Genomic DNA, 22,659 nt, shown 5'->3' with positions numbered 1-22,659 from the left:
CCCACCCATCTCCACACTGAGTCCTCTGTTGTTTGCTTGTGTTTCTCCTCAGAGTCCATCCAGCAGAGCTGTCGTCCTCCTCACAGCTCAGAGACACAAAGTCTCCTTCAAAGAACTGAGAGCTGCTGGGACTCACAGTCAGACGAGCTGTGAGGGTTAAAATTTAAAAAAATAAAGATTATCCTAACACCGGAGAGAAAAACTGTTTTGTTTAATAATTTCGATTTCTGTTCATCCATCCATTCACTTCCGCTTATCCTTTTCAGGGTCGCGGGGGGCGCTGGAGCCTATCCCAGCTGTCATAGGGCGAGAGGCGGGGTACACCCTGGACAGGTCGCCAGTCTGTCACAGGGCTAACACACAGGGACAGACAACCATTCGCACTCACATTCACTCACACCTAGTGGCAATTTGGATTATCCAATTAACCTATCCCCTCAAACTGCATGTCTTTGGACGGTGGGAGGAAGCCGGAGTACCCGGAGGGAACCCACGCAAACACGGGGAGAACATGCAAACTCCACACAGAAAGACCCCGGCCTGATGGTGGAATTGAACTCAGGACCTTCTTGCTGTGCGGCAACAGTGCTAACCACCGTGCCACCGTGCTGCCCGATTTCTGTTCAATTTCTCTAATTTACATAAATATCTGTCTTTTATGCTAAAATCACCTTGTAAAGAAGAGGCCAGAGAGCAGATTAGAAAGCAGGAGAAGAGCCACATTTCCCAAAGAGGAGCTCTGTCAGATGATCTGCTGCGGAGGAAAATGAGCTCATGTTCAGCTGCTGGCTCTGTACAGTCAGTGTAGCAATCAGTCCAACACAGTGTCGGTTTTTACAGTGACAGTCAAATGTGAGTGGGAAGCAAGCACAGGTCTGAGGTCAGCTGCTCTAAATAAATAAAAGGATCTTCATTATCTAATGTGATGTGCATCATTGTAAGCAATGGTTATGTTTTTGGATCAATGATTTAGCAACCACAGTGCATCAACCACAGAACCCACCTCAGGTGCTGAAGCAGCCTCTACGTAAACCACTGATTATGCAGAAAGCGACCATCTTCCTGCTGTGAGGAGGAAGACGCTCAGACTTCAAACCACATGTACCTTCATGGTTTAGAGTATTTTACTCATACATTTACATACTCCTCATGAATCTTTGATTATGTGTGTATCTTCTAAAATGGATCAATACTTTTTGAAAAAAACAAAAACAAAGAGTTTTTGTAATTATTCAATGCTTCACCTTTTTATTGTGCAGGCAGTGAGGGGTGGGGTGTTATGGATAAAACTCGTTGTTTCTGGATTAACTCAATATGAATGGATTTTAATTTTACTTAATTTGAGTCCATTGTTGATGATATGATTAATTTGGGACCGTTTTCCTGCTGCCAGATGACAGTCAGCTGAGACTGAACAGAGCATTCATTAAACTTCCCAAACTTCACAGAGAGCCGAACATCATCCATAGTGAGGGTTTGAACTGTTAGTGTGATTCAATATTCCTGCAACAACTTCATGTTCATTTCAGCCGTCAGTGGAAAAGTTTCCTGACAGTTATGATTGGATCTTTCACTGCAAACACAAACTGTCCTCATGGACAAAGGTCTGATCATGTGGAGCCAGTCTGCACTTTGAAAGGTCGTCTGAGCACAGAGTTGTTTGTCAAAGCTCTGCTGGTCAGTGATCTGTTTGAGAGATAAGAAGAGTTGCATCTCTCTTTCATGAATCGAACATAAATCAGGGACAGAGAATCGAAAGGATTCAGATTTAATGTGTGGATTCACCTTTTGTGGAACCATCTTTACAGTGTTTTCTCATCTGTACATTTCTGTATCTTCCACAGCTTGGTGACTTTGTCTTTACATGTAGCATCTACCTCAGCTTTCTTCCTTGTTGGTCTTGCCTTTACCTGGTTTCACAGATGTCACACATGGTTGTGTTCTCCTTTATTAAATCTGTGTTGCACGTATTTTCCTTGCCCACTGTCATAGTTTATGCGACTGTCCTTAGTTTCTCTTTATATTTTATACTTTAAATCAAATATTTGTATGATTTTTTTAAATTAAAAATTGGTTTCAATAACGTAAATGTTCCCATTTGCTTTATCATTCATGATGAAAAACATTAATAGGCTGAGATAGATAAATGTTTGATGTCCGAGTCCAACCCTCCCACCTCCCTCCCTCTGAAAACAAACACGCCTGTTAAAACAGCGTCACGCTCCAATTTAATCTCATGAGGTTTGAAACTGAAGTCTTCTGCTCTTCTTGGAAAATATCACCGTCCTTTGGACATTTCAAAATATCTAGGTGTGTATGAAGCAGAAATGTCTGCTGTAACTTCTGCGTCTCTCTGCTGGACTTCACTGTCTCTCTGCTTCCTGTTTGTGTCTGCAGGTGAGACTGCGCTTGTTTTTAATCAAACAGGATTCTCTGATTGACAAAGTAAAACGAAATTACTCAGAAATCTGTTCATGTCCATGATGACAGTGAGTCTGTAAGTGATGTGATCTTCCTGTTCTCAGCACAGATGAAGAGCTCAAGCTGAATTAGAACTCAACTAAATCTTTTATATTTAAATCATAGTTAAACATGTTTAACTGATAGAGGAAGGTTTTTGTTCCCCTCCTGTGGTACACAAAAGGCAGCAAAACTAAAGGAAAAAAGATATTGTAATATTTGTTCATAGCATGATTCATGCATGCTTATTCATTCCTAATACACACTTCCTGTACGCAGGCTCAAACTAAACTACACACTGAAGAAAATATTTATGTTGATTATTTCTAAGAAGATAAGGTGGTTTCTTTAAAAAGCTTCATTAGATCTCATCCTTACATTTGTTAATTTAAATGTATGTGGTCTGTCTGTAGCTCCTGACTGTGAAGTGAACAGTTGTACTTTGACCTTTAACCTCTGTGCTCTCTGTTGTTTCCTCTTTCAGGCCAGAAAAACATCACATCAGAGTCTGGACAGAATGTCACTCTGCCATGTCGAGCTCCAAATAACAATATCAGAATCATCGCTGTAGAGTGGAGCAGAGCTGACCTTGGAGATGAATATGTGCTTTTGTACAGAGATGGCCGATTTGAACCAGATGGCCAGCATCCATCTTTTAAGAACCGGGTGGATCTGCAGGACAGACAGATGAAGGATGGAGACGTGTCTTTGATTCTGAAGGATGTGACAATTAATGACACTGGAACATATGAGTGTCGTGTCTTCTCAAAAGGGAGGAACGATAAACCCATCAGCATCATCTACCTGAGATGATGCATCTTCACGCCTAAATATCCTCGCCCTTCTCTCTCTCATTCCTTCTAAGATCACTGTTAGAAATCAGCATTAGCTCAGAGCAGATAAGTCAGGTTACAGTATATTTCAAGTAATTTGGCGTATGATTATTACTATTGGCTAATTAAGATATCCTAAATTTAAAAAAAAAAAATTCTAACTGGTGGACTTTCATTTTTAATTCTTTGTGAAACACTGAAAGTTAAATTTTAGAAGAGCTTGACCAAAACATATTTTTGTATTAAGCTGTAAACATGTTTAGTTAGTTGTGGGGACTGAGTCACTTTTGGGGCCTCATGTGGACTTTAGAGGAACTGCAGCTTGTAGCACTGCTGCCTCAGCTGATGGTTGCTTCAAACTAACAGTCAGATTGTATGGATGCTTAGGACCAAAGTTTTAATGAAGCTTTTATGTCAAGTAATTTGTAATGTGTGGTAGAAGTACACAGAGAAGAAAAAAAAGAAAAACAAGTTTGAACCCAATCACCAAATCTTATAAAATATTTGCTCCTGAATAACTCCATGTAATCCTTTTCCCCAAGTTTCCCACAACACCTGATTTTAGGGTTACCCCACCTGTCAAATCCCACTGGGCTACCAGATGTTTTGTTTCCTTTTTTTAAACAGCTGTGTATGTGAACACACCCGAAGAGCTACAACAAAAGACCATTAGTAACTCAAGCAGTGTGTTAACTTTAACATTTTCCCTTATTTTTTAATCATAAACAAACTGTCTTTACCTTAAATTATTACCTTACCTTTCAATTCTTGACAATCTTCACATTGAATACTATTGCCATACATATTTACTAAATGCTTCTAACCTTAAGCCTTTTTTCTATACCACTAAATAAAATGCAATGGTCAAACTTCTTTTGACCTTACATAGAATATAACAGTGAATCTTGAAAACCTTTGCATCACTAAGCTAGATGTTGTATAGTGTATGGCAGCGGTCCCCAACCTTTTTTGCCTCACGGACCGGTTTATGCCCGACAATATTTTCACGGACCAGCCTTTAAGGTGTCGCGGATAAATACAACAAAATAAAACTAGTACCGGTACCGAAAAAAAGAAGATTTATTCATAACACACGTGAAAAGACCCAGGAAAACCAAGTTAACGATAAAAACGATAACAAAATAATGCTGAAAACCAATAAAAACCCTGAAAACCATACATTTCACACCTGAGCCTCAACTCTCGCGGCCCGGTACCAAACGACTCACGGACCGGTACCGGTCCGAGGCCCGGGGGTTGGGGACCGCTGGTGTATGGCACCTGACTCCCGCCACCTTGTTGTTCTATACCTTTCAAATTAAAAGCATTAGCTGTGTCCAAGCTGCATCAGCATAATAACCACTCATGAACCAATTTACCAAATATTAACGAGGTCATTTACACTGTGCACATCACAGCTTGTGTTCATGATAATGAAGGATCCCCACTCAAAAGTGGGACTCAGTCATGTGTTTTGGGAGGAATAAAATATCTCAGCGTCATTTGTTTTAAATGTGTCACATCTGCAGGTCTCATTAGGCCACATCTGGCCTAATACTCTAGACTCAGTCACACGTCTGCCTCCTATGGGCCAGATGTCAGGTATGCTGCGAATTTTGTCAGTGACATAACTGAGCAAAACTTTAAAACCAGCTCAGATTAGTCCTAGACATGTTTGTGTTTGTTACACAGGATAAAAATACACTTTTGTTTCTCTAATACACATTATAATAAAGGACCAAACGTCAAACTTCTATCATGCATTGTGTGTAAGAAAAAAACAACAGCAGCTTCCTGTTATTGATTCCAGATAACTGTTGTCTTTGGTTGTGACATTTCACAACACAGTCTGGACTGGTTTGTCTAACAGGACTGGTCTGTGTGAAAACCAGTTTCATTTCTGCTCTGTTGCAAGACGTGGCTGAACTGAAAGACGCTGACAGCCTTGCATTCATCTACTTTCTTTTTCACAGTTGTATGTGATGACTCAGAGTTTCACACATAGGGAATTTAAAAAAAGGAAAAACCTTGATAATGTTTCTGCTGTTTATAAAAGTTCTTATTTATTCTCTATATAGTAAAAAAGTTTGGGGTTTGGGGGGTTGGGGGGTTGCTGCAGTGCAGTTGTCGGGGTCCCTTTCGATCATTTCTATGATTTATTGTTCAGAGAGTAATGCATCTGAAGTAGTTCACCAGTCCAACCACTGACGTCCAGCTGCTGGTCTCTAACTGGTACTTTCTGCCTCTTCCTCTTTTCTCACTGCATTAGGCCTGTATGACTCATGCTGTATTTAAGTTTAAAGTTGTTTATTCTTCCATTTCCTGTCGAACTGGTAGCAATTCATTGGAAAACCTTGCTGTTATATATAATTTATTCATGTTTGTTGGCTTTTCTCCGACCATCTGTACTCACTGCTAAACCAGTTTGACTAGGATACTGACACACACACACACACACACACACACACACACACACATGATTATGATCATTAAATTCCTGATGTAACTGTCAGATAATTCTGAGGTAACGACTTCACTTCTGAGATTCTCTTGAGACTCACTTCTCCACAAACTCAAAGCTGACTTTAAAGATTCCTCCAGATTTTTTCAGAGAAAACACCATCAGATGCATCTGTTGTTGTTTTTAGAGCATGTAGGTAAAGAAGAGATCTTTCATATCCTGTTATTTGCTTTGAGTAGCCACACATCCCACATGTCATGAGCCTTCACTTTACTGAGAAAGCACTTTGCAACCACTACTTGTTTCTCTTCCAGTGAAAATTTCCACAGACAAAGTTTTGTTTTTAGACGTGGACAGCTGGAGTGGGCGGTGTAAAACTGATTCATTTAACTTTTTCCTGACTTAAACGTGCGTTTTAAGGTTGACGATATCTCCTGATATGATTGTGGATCTCTCCTGAGCCTATGAAGGTATGCAGAGAAAACGTGAGACAAACAGAACAAAGTAAGGTAGTTTCAAACACTTTCAGTATATTTTTGATTTTAAGAAGAAGAAGAAGAAGAAATATTGTAGTTTAATATTATATAATAAGTTATTCAGGTCGGTAATCAAAGACAGAGCTCCCTTGGTGGAGTGTTTTTTGTTTGAATATATCTTTTGATGTATTAATACTCATAGGTTTTTATGTTTTGTGTGTACAATTAAGTGCAACTAGTGTTTTTTTTATTTGTGCTTAAACATGTTATACAGGGATTTTATTTTTGTTCATTAGACCAAGTTAATAGAAATTCCCAGAGTGCAGTGGGAAGTTGTCTCTACACATCTACCTGTGTCAGTGGAACAAGTTCACTTCCTGTTATGGTCACACCTTAGTTTGCATCAGTGAGATTTGTTTGTGAAATATTTGAGCTTACAGTTGGTGATAACAGGAATGTTTCTGTGTTGCAGTGTCACAGATCTAGGTGTGTCTTTTTTAAAAACAGCTGTTACTAGGAAATACTGATCAGTTGAGTCAGTTTGTACAGAGGACGCTTGTTACAGATCATCTTTCCAGTTTATTTGGAAATATTTGCTTCTGTAAATCCTAGTTTTTCCATCCTGATGATCAGAAGAGTGTTTGAGGGTTTCAGAGATCCTTCAGAACAACAGTAAGTGTTTAAAATGACGTCTTTCCATCTTTTAGTTAATCTGACAGGTTGGTGTGTTTTATCATTTGAAGAACCAAAAGCTCTCAGACTTTATCTGACACAATATAAAGAAAATCAACTTAATTACAATTGTGATTTTCACCTGAGGTGCTCCTGGAGGCACATGACCTGTCTGCCTGTCTTACTTCCTGGACTATTTGCTGCTGATTGTCTTTTATGTTTCAAATGTGGTTGGTTATTCTACTTGTGTTTCCTCTCCAAATACCACATCTGTGATATTAGATATTATCCTATGTAGTATACAGTCCACAGAAATCTGTGTTCAGAAGTTTTAGATGTGTTGAAAAACTTTGTAAAAATAAATATACAATAGATACACATAAGAAATATACACATTAAGTATAGGCTACACATACCTATATTATTTTGGCCCTGGCTCAAACTACAGGTGGATTAAAAATCTTAAAAGAGCAGCCACTGACATTTAAACAGTTTCATTTCATTTTTATTTTATTCACTACCAGTAAAAAGACAGGAAGTTAACATTTAATGGATCCTGTTGGTCACAATCTACTCCATAACCCATTCTCTTCTGCTGGCTTGTCCTGCTGTCTTTTATTCTTTTTTCTGTCATGGTTCTTACCTAAGAGGAGGAAAAATAAACAGCAAAAAAAGAGGAAAACCTTTTGAGCTCTTCATGTGTTTAGTTTTGAAAACAGAAAAATAAAGCTAGAAAGCTTGAATGAAAAGTTAGTTTATTGTAAATTATCATGAAAACTGTAAATGATGCACGACCTGACCACTTGCCTTCACACGTTGAGACTTTAACTGTTATTTGTCGTGATTTAAACACACGGCTGCAGCTTTTCAGCTCCCGGCTGAACACACACCAACAACACTAACAGGCCCAGTTCACTGTTTTTTTTTAAACTGGCAAGGTGTGATAGCAGACGCCTCTAGGGTGTGTCCGCCTTCCCCGCAGCTGCACCACAGAAACAAACCCTAAAGAAAAATCAAAGTATGTAATCTGTAAACTGTTCATATGTGTTAGACAGTCTAAGCTAACATCAGTGATGATAGCTTTACTAAAAATGTTTGACATTATTTTATGATCTGGCAGATCAAACAAAAACTGTTTTTTAAAAGGATGGTGAAGTTCAAGTTAACTTTATCAAACTATAAGAATCAGCAGGACATCTCATATGGCTTATACTGAATCTTTCTATTCAAAAACAAACACTGCAGAACCCGCAAACACACACTCGTTTCAAACATAATGCTTTCCCTAGCTGCTTACCCTAACTCTAAACATCAAATATGAATGCCTAACCCCTAGCCTACATCTAACAATAACCTAACTATAACCCTGACACTAAAAGCAGAAGTGGAGCCTCAAAAATGCCTTCAAAATTCAAGACGACAAACAGTCTGTTTGTCCCCACAAGTCAATTTTCTGCCTTGACAATGACGTCCACACACACACACACACACACACACACTTCCACTGTCACAGAGCTGCTGAGGATTCAATTGTTAATTAGGTCATTAAGTTATTAATCGCCATCTTTTTGGTTTTGAATTGAAGACCAGTAGCCACATTTTGTCATCACAGAACAAAGTATTATGATTTAAGAGTGTTTCATGTTACATTTGTAATAATATACTGTAATGAGGTGAGGAATCATTCATCAATTAATTCACAATAAGACACTGGAACCTCAGGTAGCAGTACTCCAATAACACACAAGGGGGAGCTCTTTTATTCAGGATACAAAGACACACGAACACCATCTTTCCAAGAGGGTCAATAACCCTGTACATTACTTCACTGGTGTAACAACAACTGTAAGTCAAAACAACACAGCAACATTGGCAAGTACACCTATAAGAGCTACATAACTATAACATGTACAGTAAACACTTTCCTTAAAATCAACATGAACCACAGTTTTCTAGAGGCATGATGGACGACTAAATTTAGCCAAGTCAAAATTAGGCTCGGTAGTGTGTGTGGCCTCTCAAGTGATCCGAGGCTCTCATCTCTGTAACTAATGGTAATCAGGCTACCTATAGTGAGCACATGGAGCACAATGCCACCCCACACCATTACTGACCCACTGCCAAACTGGTCATGCTGGAGGATGTTGCAGGCAGCAGAACATTCTCCGCAGCGTGTCGAGACTCTGACACGTCTGCTACATTCAGTGTGAACCTGCTTCCATCTGTGAAGAGCACAGGCCACCAGTGGCAAAGTTGCCAATCTTGGTGTTCTCTTGCAAATGGCAAATATCCTGCACAGTATTGGGCTGTAAGCTCAGCCCCCACCTGTAGACGTCGGGCCCTCATGCCACCCAGATGGAGCCTGTTTCTGACCGTTTGAGCAGTAACATGCACATTTGTGGCCTGCTGAACGTCATTTTGCAGGCTCTGGCAGTGCTCCTCATGTTCCTCCATGCACAAAGGCAGAGGTAGCGGTCCTGCTGCTGGGTTGTTGCCCTCCTATGGCCTCCTCCACGTCTCCTGATATACTTGCCCGTCTCCTGGTAGCACCTCCATTCTCTGGACACTATGCTAACAGACACAGCAAACCTTCTTCCCACAGCTTGCATTGATGTGCCATCCTGGATGAGTTGCACTAGATGAGCCACTTGTGTGGGTTGTAGACTCCATCTCATGCTACCACAAGAGTGAAATCACCACCAGCATTGAAAAGTGACCAAAACATCAGCCAGAAAACATAGGTACTGAGAAGTGGTCTGTGGTCACTACCTGCAGAGCCGCTCCTTTATTGAGGATGTCTTGCTAACTGCCCATAATTTCCACCTGTTGTCCATTTGCACAACAGCATGTGAAATTGATTGTCAGTCAGTGTTGCTTCCTAAGTGGACAGTTTTGTTTGACAGAAGTGTAATTGACTTGGAGTTACATTGTGTTGTTTAAGCATTCCCTTTATCTTTTGAGCAGTGTAGTTTCTGTCAACCACAAGACAGAGGAGCATATCACAGGGATAAAACCTGCAGACCTGACAACACTCTGTTTTCCACCTGGAGAAAGGGCTTACATTGCAATCTGCCTTTGGTGGCTTTTTGGCAGCAACTGTGACACTCAGTAGTGCCCTCACTTTTTTGACACACAAAACAAACAACTACAGTACACACCAACTACACAAGACAACACAATACACTAACTATACACTCCAAACATGCTTAATATCGAAATCTCTCTCGTCTCAAATTCACACAAATGTCACACATTGTACAGCTGTTTGTTTATTTACAGAGCAATCAAGTATCAAAATAAGATCCAAACAAATTATTTTTGACATTCCAAAAGATTTGTTCCTGTTTACCACGTAACGGAGGAGCCCATCAGAGGACAGCAGGAAGTATATCACTCCTCCTGTTTTCCAACTGGAGACATTTACATTACTGTATGTCTTTCGTGGCTTTTAGGCAAACAACACCACAGATTAACTTTATACTCCAAATGTCACAAATTTCTCTCAAAACTCGCTATAAATCTCTCTCTGATCATGGTCACTCCCAAAACGTTCCCCTCTTCCTAAGCAATTAAAGGCCAAGTGTTGCCATATAATTTTTGGATTCATTCACAAGGTGCATTTTCCTATTGGAGATGTTTTCTTCCTTTGAAAAAAAAACCCCGCACTTTTGTCCTTTGTAAATTCTGTTAGTCCTTGACTAACAGCTGGTAATATGATACCAGGCCAAGGAAAAAGTGCTGTCCCCTTAGAGTTGCCCGTGCTGAGGGTGTAGTGCTCTCAGAGGCTGCTGTCAGCAGGGGCAAGCTGGTTGCCTTTGACCATGAAGCATTCTCAGCCAGTTCTGACAATATCCCTGGATAGGGGTGTGAGGCTCCATCAGGTAGGTAGAATTTCCCTAGGATGACCTGTTACTAGAGGTAGGTTTTTCTTAGGTTCATCCAATTCTGTCAGCTCTTGTTCTTCTTTTAGCATAGTCACCATCTTCTTGTCCCACATCTGACTTATGCTTTCAAAAGCATCAATAACCCTGCACATAACTCAAATCATTACATCTCTTTTCCACCTCAACAAAAACCGCTGGTGTCAGGGTTCAGCTCTGTGGCAGGCAGGAGGTAGGACATACAGGTCCTTCTCAAAAAATTAGCATATTTTCATAAAGTTCATTATTTCCTGTAATGTACTGATAAACATTAGACTTTCATATATTTTAGATTCATTACACACAACTGAAGTAGTTCAAGCCTTTCATTGTTTTAATATTGAGGATTTTGGCATACATAACTCATGAAAACCCAAAATTCCTATCTCAAAAAATTAGCATATTTCATCCGACCAATAAAAGAAAAGTGTTTTTAATACAAAAAAAGTCAACCTTCAAATAATTATGTGCAGTTATGCACTCAATACTTGGTCGGGAATCCTTTTGCAGAAATGACTGCTTCAATGCGGCGTGGCATGGAGGCAATCAGCCTGTGGCACTGCTGAGGTGTTATGGAGGCCCAGGATGCTTCGATAGCGGCCTTAAGCTCACCCAGAGTGTTGGGTCTTGCGTCTCTCAACTTCCTCTTCACAATATCCCACAGATTCTCTATGGGGCTCAGGTCAGGAGAGTTGGCAGGCCAATTGAGCACAGTAATACCATGGTCAGTAAACCATTTACCAGTGGCTTTGGCACTGTGAGCAGGTGCCAGGTTGTGCTGAAAAATGAAATCTTCATCTCCATAAAGCTTTTCAGCAGATGGAAGCATGAAGTGCTCCAAAATCTCCTGATAGCTAGCTGCATTGACCCTGCCCTTGATAAAACACAGTGGACCAACACCGGCAGCTGACATGGCACCCCAGACCATCACTGACTGTGGGTACTTGACACTGGACTTCAGGCATTTTGGCATTTCCCTCTCCCCAGTCTTCCTCCAGACTCTGGCACCTTGATTTCCGAATGACATGCAAAAGTTGCTTTCATCCGAAAAAAGTACTTTGGACCACTGAGCAACAGTCCAGTGCTGCTTCTCTGTAGCCCAGGTCAGGTGCTTCTGCCGCTGTTTCTGGTTCAAAAGTGGCTTGACCTGGGGAATGCGGCACCTGTAGCCCATTTCCTGCACACGCCTGTACACGGTGGCTCTGGATGTTTCTACTCCAGACTCAGTCCACTTCTTCCACAGGTCCCCCAAGGTCTGGAATCGGTCCTTCTGCACAATCTTCCTCAGGGTCCGGTCACCTCTTCTCGTTGTGCAGCGTTTTCTGCCACACTTTTTCCTTCCCACAGACTCCCCACTGAGGTGCCTTGATACAGCACTCTGGGAACAGCCTATTCGTTCAGAAATTTCTTTCTGTGTCTTACCCTCTTGCTTGAAGGTGTCAATGATGGCCTTCTGGACAGCAGTCAGGTCGGCAGTCTTACCCATGATTGCGGTTTTGAGTAATGAACCAGGCTGGGAGTTTTTAAAAGCCTCAGGAATCTTTTGCAGGTGTTTAGAGTTAATTCGTTGATTCAGATGATTAGGTTAATAGCTCGTTTAGATAACCTTTTTATGATATGCTAATTTTTTGAGACAGGAATTTTGGGTTTTCATGAGTTGTGTATGCCAAAATCATCAATATTAAAACAATGAAAGGCTTGAACTACTTCAGTTGTGTGTAATGAATCTAAAATATATGAAAGTCTAATGTTTATCAGTACATTACAGGGAATAATGAACTTTATCACAATATGCTAATTTTTTGAGAAGGACCTGTAGTTGCAGGATTCCCAAAAGCCAAAATTAAACTCAAAATTCCAGCTTTATTGCTGGAAAGCCTCATATTAACTACAACACTAAACTAGAAACAGGAAACAGGAAATGTCTAATAGAAAACAAACCAGAAACTGTAACTTTCTGTTACAGTTATGGCTGGAAACATAGAGGGAAACACACAGCATGATGAGGGTACGACATGACACTGACAGAGAGAAGAAACACCACACTTAAATACACTGAAAGATAACGAAGAGGAGGAGAAGAGCTGGGGGTAATCAAACATGACAAGACCAAACTAGACTAAACAGGAAACATGAGACAATTCACAAAGATGCAGGCTACACACTAAGATGTGGAAACACGACAAACTTAACAGAGGCAAGACCAAGGCTATAAATACAGAATAAACTCAAGATTATAATAATACTGGACTAGAAAATATAAAATACACAGAGAACCTAACAAATAAACACGACTCAAGAATGAATCTAATCAGTGAGTTAAAGACAGAAATACAGGACACTCAAAACAGCATAACTAAGGCTACCATTGAACCCTTCTACTACCAGAAACTCAAAAACCTGGGTCAAACTGACCCAGAACCATGGCAATTAGTCAAAACAACAGAGCATCATTGGCAGGGAAAAACTAAAAGTGCTATATACCCAAAACAAATACAGTAAACATAATTTTCTTAAACTCCAGATGAAGCACAATTTTCCAGAGACATCATGACAGATTACATTTAGCCACTACCAACACACTATTATATAAAATTTTGAAAATCCAATAACCATGAAAACACAAACTAAGGAAAAATCTATATCAAGTCTGTTTTGTGGATTTCACTTAAGCAAGTGCACTTGGTTACTGGGCCCAGGCTTGAGACTGGCTGAATAAAACTGAAAATGCATTTTAATTAAAAGCTTTATTGTTAAAAACCATATTGAAGTCCAGAAAAAGTCCAAACTGAGGAAGGGAAAATAGAATCTAAAATATTACCAATCAACCAGGGAAATATGAGGACGACTAAAAGACATTACAGCAATCAACACAAGCAGACTGAGGGTTTAAATAGGCACATGAGGTAACTGGGAAGAGAACACAACTGGGGAAAGCAATGTGCATGTGCACAGAATCAAACCAATGAGACAAGGGGAAAGTGAAAGTAAATACAATGCAAAAGGGACAACAAAGTAGTAAAATAAAACAGAAAGCTGTAAGGAAAAAAACAACAACCACCAAACCTTAAAAAAATAACAGAAAATGGAAAACTTGTAGAACAATAAATTCTTGAGTTTTATATTCCCATTTGGCCTCACCATAGGGTCAAGCTGTGGAGCAGTCTAGGTAACCAAACAGGTGGCTAGATAAAACTAAGCACTCAGTTAGCAACCCAGGAGCTCAGTGACAGAGAATAAGCATTTTAGGGGGCCAACCAGGAAGCCAGCAGCATAGATTGAGAAACTCTGAGGTAGGGCTGGGCAAAACGATTATTTTCCTAATCGATGAATCTAGCGATTAATTTTTCAATGCATCGATGAATCTAATGATTAATTTTTCAATCTGATTCTATTTTGATTTGATTCGATTATCGATTATTTCCCCATTATTTGACTTGTATAGCCACGGTTTGTCCTTTGCAGAAGCTGCTCCTGGATGCTGTCGTTTGAGGTGCTGGTGCATAGCCGTCGTGCTATTTCCACCTTACAAAGCCGGCAAACGCCTGAATCACTTCCTTTCCTGTTAAAATATCCCCATACTGTAGAACTGCGTGTTCGGGTGGAGTGATTTAAGTCGACTGCGGCTGCCTCACTCATGTTGCCGTTACTCGCTGCCGCCATAGCTGTTTTGAAAGTGACGACGCATCGACGCACATTTTTTTTACCTCGACGCATTTTCTGTGTTGACGTAATCGATTACGTCGATGCGTCCTCCCAGGCCTACTCTGAGGGCTGGCCAGTTGGTCAGCAGCGGAAACAGAGGTTGGCTACAGACCAGCATTGGTGGTGGTGGTGACAGATTAGTTCAGGAGGCTTAGTTGGAGGTCAGCAATGGTGACAGTGGATGGTGTCAGTGGAGTTGACAGAACACCTCAGTTGGCTTGGCTGTGCACTGATGTCACAGATCTAAGCCAACCACCAATTTTTCTTCTGTTTCCGTGGGGCCAGGTCATGGGAGCAGCAGCCTAAACAAATAACCCTAGAGCTCCTCGGCCAGCTCCTCTACTTTTTCAACGGGAAAACCAGGGTTTCCCGGACCTGCAGAGAGATGTAATCTCTCCATCGTGTCCTCGGTCTGCCCCAGGGCTCCTCACAATGAGACATGGCTGTTCCAGCCATGTCTCATTCCACCTCGCCCAGATGGCATCCTTGTCAGATGCCCGAACCAGTAACTCCGTATAAAACAGCTGACAAGGAAATACAGAATAGTTTTTTTGCAGTTATTTGATGTACAGGTCTCTTTTTCTTATTTACATGTTTTGGTTTGTTTCCGGGGTTTTTTTTTTTTCAATCTTGATGCTCAGAAGAGTATTTGAGAGCTTCAGAGATCGTTCAGACGTACATTAAGTTCGTACACAGGTATCCAGAATAGCTATCCAGGTGTGATTTTATTCAGAAAAGCTGTGCTTTTATGGAGGCTACAGCTAAATGTTACCAACTCCACAGTACAATATACATTTTACCCCTGTTAAGAAAGTATTAGAAAATTGTTGGTAGAGAGGAAAGGATTTAAAAAAAACCTGTTTTGGTTGGGTTGGGGACAATAGAGCCAGAACATTTGAAGAATTTTTTTTTATAATAGAATAGAGAATAGAGTGAATATTTGCAGATTTATAGAGACGGAACTGAAAAAAACTACTATAGCAGTAGTGATTACTGAATTGAATATTAAGATTTCAAACAGAACATCAAATTTTATATATGCTGTAGAATTATGTGCCAAATTATTTGCTTTAGAATGGGTGGAAGATAGTGGAATTATAAAATTAATAATATGTAGTGATTCATTGTCAGCATTGTTAAGCACTGAAAAACGAAGTACCATAAAAACCGAGAGACGGCAGTAGTGCAACACTGTTGGATGTAAGCTGCCGTTAAAAATAAAAGAAGAAAAAGAAGACACGGTAGCGGTTTTGAGCAGCTGAAAGACAAACATTTCAGCTTTGCTTAAATCTAAAATTTGACGCTCATGTAGTTACATTTGACAGTCAAATATTGGTATTCACTGAAAATACCATTATTTAGATATATATAGACCAAACTAAGTGTCGGACAGGCAGAAGTAATAACCCGGAAATGTCTTCGTCACTCTGCTCGACTTTGCTGTTTCTCGGCATCTTCATGTTTGTCTCCGGAGGTGAGGCTAAAAACCAAATGATGTTTCCTTCTTAGATAAACAGGGAAAATTGTATCACTGTGGTTTACATTGTGCCAATACTTCCCAAATAATTAGTTTCATTTCGATTTCATTTGTTTGTGTCCGTGAATGCATCACGAGGCTGGGTGGAGTCTGTACTTGTTTTATCGTAGAGTTAGCATGTTTGCTATCTGTACCACTGTGAGGACTGTCCGTCTGCCTAAAGTGAGCTCTGTTGCTGAAATGGTGGCAGTGCACAAATTCTGTGCTTTAATCGGTCTGTGGGGTCTGTTGCTCGTGTTGTTGGTGGTCTGTCAGCCCGCCGGGGAGCAGAGCGAAGTGCTAATATACAAAAAGCTCCCGAGTGTTAAAAACAAAGACAAGTGTCACTACTGTCACAGTCTGTGCTTTTCGTGATTTATTTTTTGATATTTGAAGTTTTTTAGGTTCTCTTGTCCTCGGTGGGCTCCGGTATCACTTCCTGCTCTTTTTTTTTTTTTGGCTCACTCGCCAACCAATCAACAATCAGAAATGGCTTACGTCATCAGCTTCCAGCCTTGGAGAGCTACACCTGAGTACATCTGGACTGGGTGACCCTCCTCAACTGAAGAGTTTGTACAGATTTATTTGTTCTGTCTAAAAGACTGCAGGAGCTTGGCTGACATATTACTTCACTGCTTGAAGTGCGGAAGGAAATGTAAAGTGATCAAGGAGGAGCTGATACTTAAAGTCCTCACTTAAATGTTTTTGAGGACCAAGCAAGCTCTCCAGACTCTTTTTAATCATGAGGAAATCTCTTTCTTTCTCTGAGCTGAATGCAGTCTAGTTGGCTTTAGGAAAGCCACAGGATGGAGCAATTGTCTCCTCCATTACAGGTTAAATGAGACCTGAGGGGAGGGTAAGGAGTTGCACAGAAGGGTGCTGGGTAGGAGTGCTGCACAGGTGATTGTACAAGATAATGAGGATCTGGATTTGACAGTGGAGTAGACTGCCAATACCTGAGAAGTGTACCATACTGTTGCGCTGGTGGGGAGGCACTAGCTGTAGTGTTTCAGCAGGGAGGTTCGAGAGATGCTCTGAGTGTCACAGGAGAGACAGACTGAGGCATCATAGTAGGAGTCACAGGTGGTGGGGAAGCAGAAGGAACAGGCTGTTTCGATAAAAGAGGAGGCCACAGGAGTTGTAGACACAGGAGGATTTAAAGGCACAACTGCAGATAAAGGTAATGTAGATGATACAGAAGTGTCCACCTGCATTTAAGGAACAACGACCAGTTGTGCAAAGCATGGCGGATCCCATGTGGCCCTTCTTGGACTGGGAAGCTGAACAGAATAACTCTATTCTAAGTGAGGGAAACAACTGTGACGTCGCTGAAATGCAGCACTGGTATGGTATGAAGTCCTGAACGGATGTGCACCTTGTGGAAATGAATTTAAGTTTACCTTGTCCGTTTCCACTTCGTTCTTTCATCTTTCATTTTATTGTCTAGACCAGGGGTCGGCAACCCGCGGCTCTTTAGTCCTTATACTGCGGCTCTGCGTGGTTTGGGAAAATAAATTAGAAGTATTTCGCTGAAGTGTGTTTTATTTATGTTAGTTCTTTTAAACTTGTAGTTCTAAATTGGAAGATTATTGTGATATTGAAATATAAATATAAAATTATATTCTATTATTTTTTTCATCGCTCAATATAAGCGTCACACTCGCGGAAGCCGGTATTCCCGCCAAAACGCCGTGCATTTATCGAGACTTTCAACCCCAGGTAGGCCAATTATGGATCTTCGGATCCACATTATGTCAGCAGCTCCACCGTGAACTATGTTAAAGACAAACACTGCTCACGCCTCACAGACGACAGATGACAGCTTACAGTCCTGCGTAAACTGACTTTGCACAGCACCGATTTGCAGACGCTGTGCGCAGAGGTTCAGGAGCAGAAGTCCCATTGTAAACACATCACGGCAGACCCGAGGATGTTTGCATGAACGCGCTTTTCAGCATCTCTTTATTGACCACTTTTCACACACGGTTGCTGTACGCATACAGCCGGCTGTAGCTTCGCAGCTCACAGCCTGACACACACCACCAACAACAACAGAGAGCACAGACTTTAAGGCGGCGAGGCGTGATTGCGGGTGTCGCTCAGGTGCATCCGCCTCCCCTGCAGCGGCGCTGCAGACCACGCCCCCGCCACACGCATTAACCAGGTAAAATACATATTTAGGCAGAATTTTGCAAATATCTATTTTTCATTTTTTAGCAGCATAGAGCTTTTTTACCAATTATTTTTTAAAAGTCAGGTCAAGGCTCCAAAAGCCCAAAGGCGATATAAGGGAGGCGGCTCACAACAGTTTTTGTTTGCTACATGGATCATTTTAGTTCAGCTGGGTGTCTTTGCTTTTGTTATATTTCTTTAAGAGTTCAAAATGTGTTGATTACATAAATAAAATGTAATTTTCTCTGTAGCACTTCATGGATTTCATAAGCAGCACACCTTAGTTGTTCACACAAAGGTAGAAAACAATATATACAGTGTTATCTTCATTTTAGATGTCAAAAAGTATTTGCGGCTCTCAGTGTTTTCTTTTGTGTGGAAACCGGGTCCAAGTGGCTCTTTGGGTGTAAAAGGTTGCAGACCCCTGGTCTAGCAACATGCATCCAGCTGCTGCCATCTATCATCTGCTCTCTATGACCAGTTAAGGTTAGATGCAGTGAGGTGCAGTCAGGTGAGATTGAAGAAGTCACTTTGATGAGTGAAGAAAAGATGAGCTAAGCAACTTTGTAGCTAGCTTTAAGTGCTTTCTCACTCATCTTGGTGATTTTCTTCTTTAATGTTGCCTGTTTCTCAGTCAGTGTTCTTTTTTTTGAAGTGATGGATGTTTTGTCTGGAGATGGCGTTTAAGTTAACTTGGAAAAATTCGCACTGTTTGACAATTTTTTCACGCACACTAGGCATAGTGGCTTTTGCTCGGTTGGTTACCCAATATAATTGAATCGAAAGGCAAGATCAATATTAGCTGCCGCATTTCTTACACCTAATTGGAGCAAGCTGGTCGCTTAGAGCACCATTCAGGTGAAATTGGATAATTGTCCACGGAAAACCTTATTATTGCCGGGGGGGCAGGCAAACACTAGTCTAGTGGGCCCTGTGCTCACTGCCTGGCACCATGCAGCCAATTTGCATTTACAATAGAATACCAGATATTGATATGAACAGATATTGGTATTCTATTGTAAATGGGACTCTGTGTTGTCATGGAGCATTTTGAGTTTCATGCACTCAAGGTGTTATATACAACATGCCTCATTCCCACATTTACATTTGGCATGCAGACTGGAACAGTTGGGGATTGAACCAGCTATCAGCTATCCCACCTGTTATGGGAAAATATTCCCCAGGATACCATCATTGCTTCTCTCATTAGAAGGAAGGCCCTGATAATGTCAGGCATGTATTCAAGCACATGGAATCATAAGAACTACTGAGAAACCATTTAGAGCTTTTGCAGATACAGTTTTGGGGTCTCTTTCCATTCAGCCCTCTGTAGGTTGATAATTTTTTTATCACCTGGTACATACATACATACATATAGGGTATAAGGTACATATAAGTATAGATGTCTGCATCTATACTTAAAAATAATAAAAAAAATAATATAAAAACACACTTTGGTGTCAACAGGAAGAGATTAAAGTTAGATCTGCTGAGGAGTGGAGGTGCAGTGGCACTATAGCAGCGTAGCTGGAACAAACAGTTAAGTTTTTCACCTCTTAGATTTCACAGACTGAGCTGCAGAGCTCCAGCTCTGTTCCTCTGAGATCTGTTCCTCATCCAGTCAGGGATAACAGCTGCCATTCTGTTCACTATCAATGATGCACACAGTCATATACTGTTTTTTTTTTTTTGTAAGTGTGTGTGTGTTTTTTTTTGTTTTGTTTTTTTTAATCAACAAAATCTTCAAAGTAACTTCAAAGTCATTCATAATTATAATTAATCGAATAAATTATTAAGTAAAATAGAAAGAAATAACAAAAGAGCTCCTGCGACAGGCTGCCACTCAACAAAGCAACATGTTAACCAATAAGAACACGAAAGAAGCCAAAACACACCACTATCTCTGTTCGCTGGTTTCTGATCTGCTCTTTGCTCATTCAGTGTCCTCCAAAGCTACTGTAATAGCTTCTGTAATAAAAACTGTGTTTGTGAGCTCTGTAGGCTTCCTGTAGCTCTTATATTTGATTGGCTGCTGTAGAAGTGAACAGTTGACATTGGACCTTGAACTTCTCTGTTCTGTGTTGTTTCAGAGGAGAAAAACATCACAGCTGGATCTGGACAGAACGTCACTCTGCCATGTCGAGCTCCAAACACAATAGGTGTAAAGTGGAGCAGAGCTGGTCTGGGAGATGAATATGTGCTTTTTTACAGAAATGGGCAGTTTGATCTAGAAAACCAGCATCCATCTTTTAAGAACCGGGTGGATCTTCTGGACAGACAGATGAAGGATGGAGACGTGTCTTTGATTCTGAAGAATGTGACGATTAATGATGCTGGAACATACGAGTGTCGTGTCTTCCCAAAAGGGAGGAACAATGACCCCATCAGCATCATCTACCTTCATGTTGATCCTCCAGGTGAGTGAGTAGAGTTGAGTGTGTGTGTGATCAGAGGTGAAGCTGCTTCCTGGTTGTTGATGTTTGTTTCTAAAGATGTTGTTGATGAGACTTTGTAGAAAGCAGCTGGTCTGAGTGATGTGATCAGAGTGCAGTAGATAATGTCTGACAGCAGTTTGAAGAGGAAATGGATTCTGTTCTGTTCTTCACTCATCACCTACCTGACAGCTGACACCTCACACCTGTTTCTCACCTGCAGGTCAGACAGGAGGACACACAGAGGATGGATCTGTTTGGCTGATCGCTGGTCTGTCAGTGTCTGCTGTGATTCTTTTTGCTGCTGCTGTTGGTGGTTTTTTGATCTGTAGAAAATATAAACGGCAACAACAGAGTCAAGATTCATATAAGCCTCCTGTTGAACAGCAGCATGTTTGAAATGTCTCAGAGAGGGAAAGGAGAACCAGAAAAGCAGGAGAAAATCTGACTGAAAAAACTAAAACAATACCACCAGAGTTGAAAAACCAGAAGAGCTGCATGTTTCCAAAGAGATTTCACAGGATGGATGATACTGTAGATACTCACCGTGCCTCAAAGAAGAAAAAATAGACATAAAACAAAGAACACAAGTTCAATATATATTTATGAGATTTAAATACACACGTATTGTTACATATTTACTTCCAACACTGAACATTTATGGCTTATTATGTATTGGACATTTGTAAATAACAATATTTATTATTAGTAGTATTATTCAGTGTTTTTCATTGTCATGTCTTAAACATTTCTTCCACACACAGGGTCTTCATCATTTCATTGTATGTTTTGTCTGAGATGCCTTTTTACATCTTGTTCGTATGTGGAACAGTTGGTCCTGTGTTCAATCAAAGAAAAGTGAGCAAATTTGAAAGTAAGTAGAAAAAGAAAACATTTGTTTTCATAGCACAAGGTAAACAGTTTGAGTGAATGCTCTGAATCAAGGCTTCTCTTCCACTGATGTCAACAAATAACCTTATGCTTTGTTTCCCCAAAGTATTCATGAATTCAGGGACCTGTCTGTTTCAGAAACAGTTTGTTTTATTTTCAGGTTCAGCTGTTTGTGAGAATAAAGTTGTTCTGTTAAGTTTGAACCACACTGACTGATCATCATGACTGGAAGGACAAACGTGATAAAGAACTGATGGATTATTGTAAATTATAGATCATCTATTCCAAAGTGTTCAAGACAGCTTGACAGCTTCAACTGAACAACTGAATGTTCTAATAGCAAAATTAAACCAAACCCAGATCTGTGAAGGTTTTTTTGTTTTCTGGTTGTTTAAATGTTTCTAAGGCTGATCACATTTTGTTTGTGTATTTAATGTGATTTTGTTGTGAATAAAATTTTACAACACTGTGAAAGGAACTTTGTCTTAACTGACTATGTGTTTTCTGTGAAAGTAAAACATATTTTTATTTAAAGGTTTCTGATGTGTAAAATCAGCTGATGCAGATTTTACCAGAGCTATACCAACTGGATCATATGTAACCAGCAATAAAACTCAAATAATCCCGACACTGTCATCATCAGAGTAATGAAACTGGACTTGGAATATGTTCCTGTAACAACAAACTACAAAACGAACACTAAAAAGTTGTTTTAAATATACTGTGATAATTTTATTGGTGTCACTGAGTCTGAGGCCGTGTTGGTTTTTGATACAGAATGTATATTATATACAGAATATTTAGATGAAAAAGTGGAGTGCTAATTCAGCAGCTTTCAGGCCTTTTTACACCAGATGCATAAACTATATTTTTCAGACTTGCCTTTTCTTAATGCAGCTATTCACACAGCCACGTAATTTTTACTTGACGAATTTGCAGCATTTACTTTTTTGAAACAAGCTTGATTTGTCTGATGTTTAATAAGAGACATTCCATATCTCACAAGTTGATCTGCATGAACCGATTTGATCAATCAGATTCAGGGGCGGATCTAGAGAAATTTTCTTAGGGTGGCATGAGGGTGGCAAAGAAATCAAATGGGGTGGCAAAATCAAAGCCTT

At 40.3% G+C, this 22,659-nt stretch overlaps 2 protein-coding genes across 3 annotated transcripts; both read left to right on the top strand.

The window, feature by feature from the left end:
- The first annotated feature begins 2,203 nt into the window (after positions 1-2,203).
- LOC112846064 (programmed cell death 1 ligand 1-like) lies at positions 2,204-3,418 on the top strand. Its single transcript, XM_025905346.1, has 2 exons — positions 2,204-2,397; positions 2,945-3,418. The coding sequence occupies exons 1-2, from the start codon at positions 2,328-2,330 to the stop codon at positions 3,271-3,273; spliced, it is 399 nt and encodes a 132-aa protein (XP_025761131.1). The 5' UTR covers positions 2,204-2,327; the 3' UTR covers positions 3,274-3,418.
- Positions 3,419-6,090: 2,672 nt separating this feature from the next.
- Positions 6,091-22,007, top strand: LOC102079228 (butyrophilin-like protein 8). 2 transcript variants are annotated; one of them, XR_002061271.2, is made up of 3 exons: positions 6,091-6,902; positions 20,306-20,632; positions 20,871-22,007. XR_002061271.2 is itself a non-coding variant. In XM_005462056.4 (3 exons), the coding sequence occupies exons 1-3, from the start codon at positions 15,941-15,943 to the stop codon at positions 21,044-21,046; spliced, it is 564 nt and encodes a 187-aa protein (XP_005462113.1). In that variant the 5' UTR covers positions 14,546-15,940; the 3' UTR covers positions 21,047-22,007. The 2 variants fall into 2 exon arrangements, 1 of the variants encoding a protein (XP_005462113.1); XM_005462056.4 differs by lacking the exon at positions 6,091-6,902 and adding an exon at positions 14,546-16,001.
- The last annotated feature ends 652 nt before the right edge of the window (positions 22,008-22,659 follow it).

The sequence above is a fragment of the Oreochromis niloticus genome, linkage group LG3 (genome assembly GCF_001858045.2).
Source record: "Oreochromis niloticus isolate F11D_XX linkage group LG3, O_niloticus_UMD_NMBU, whole genome shotgun sequence".
Lineage (NCBI taxonomy): Eukaryota > Metazoa > Chordata > Actinopteri > Cichliformes > Cichlidae > Oreochromis > Oreochromis niloticus.
This window is presented reverse-complemented; position numbering and strand designations above follow the sequence as displayed.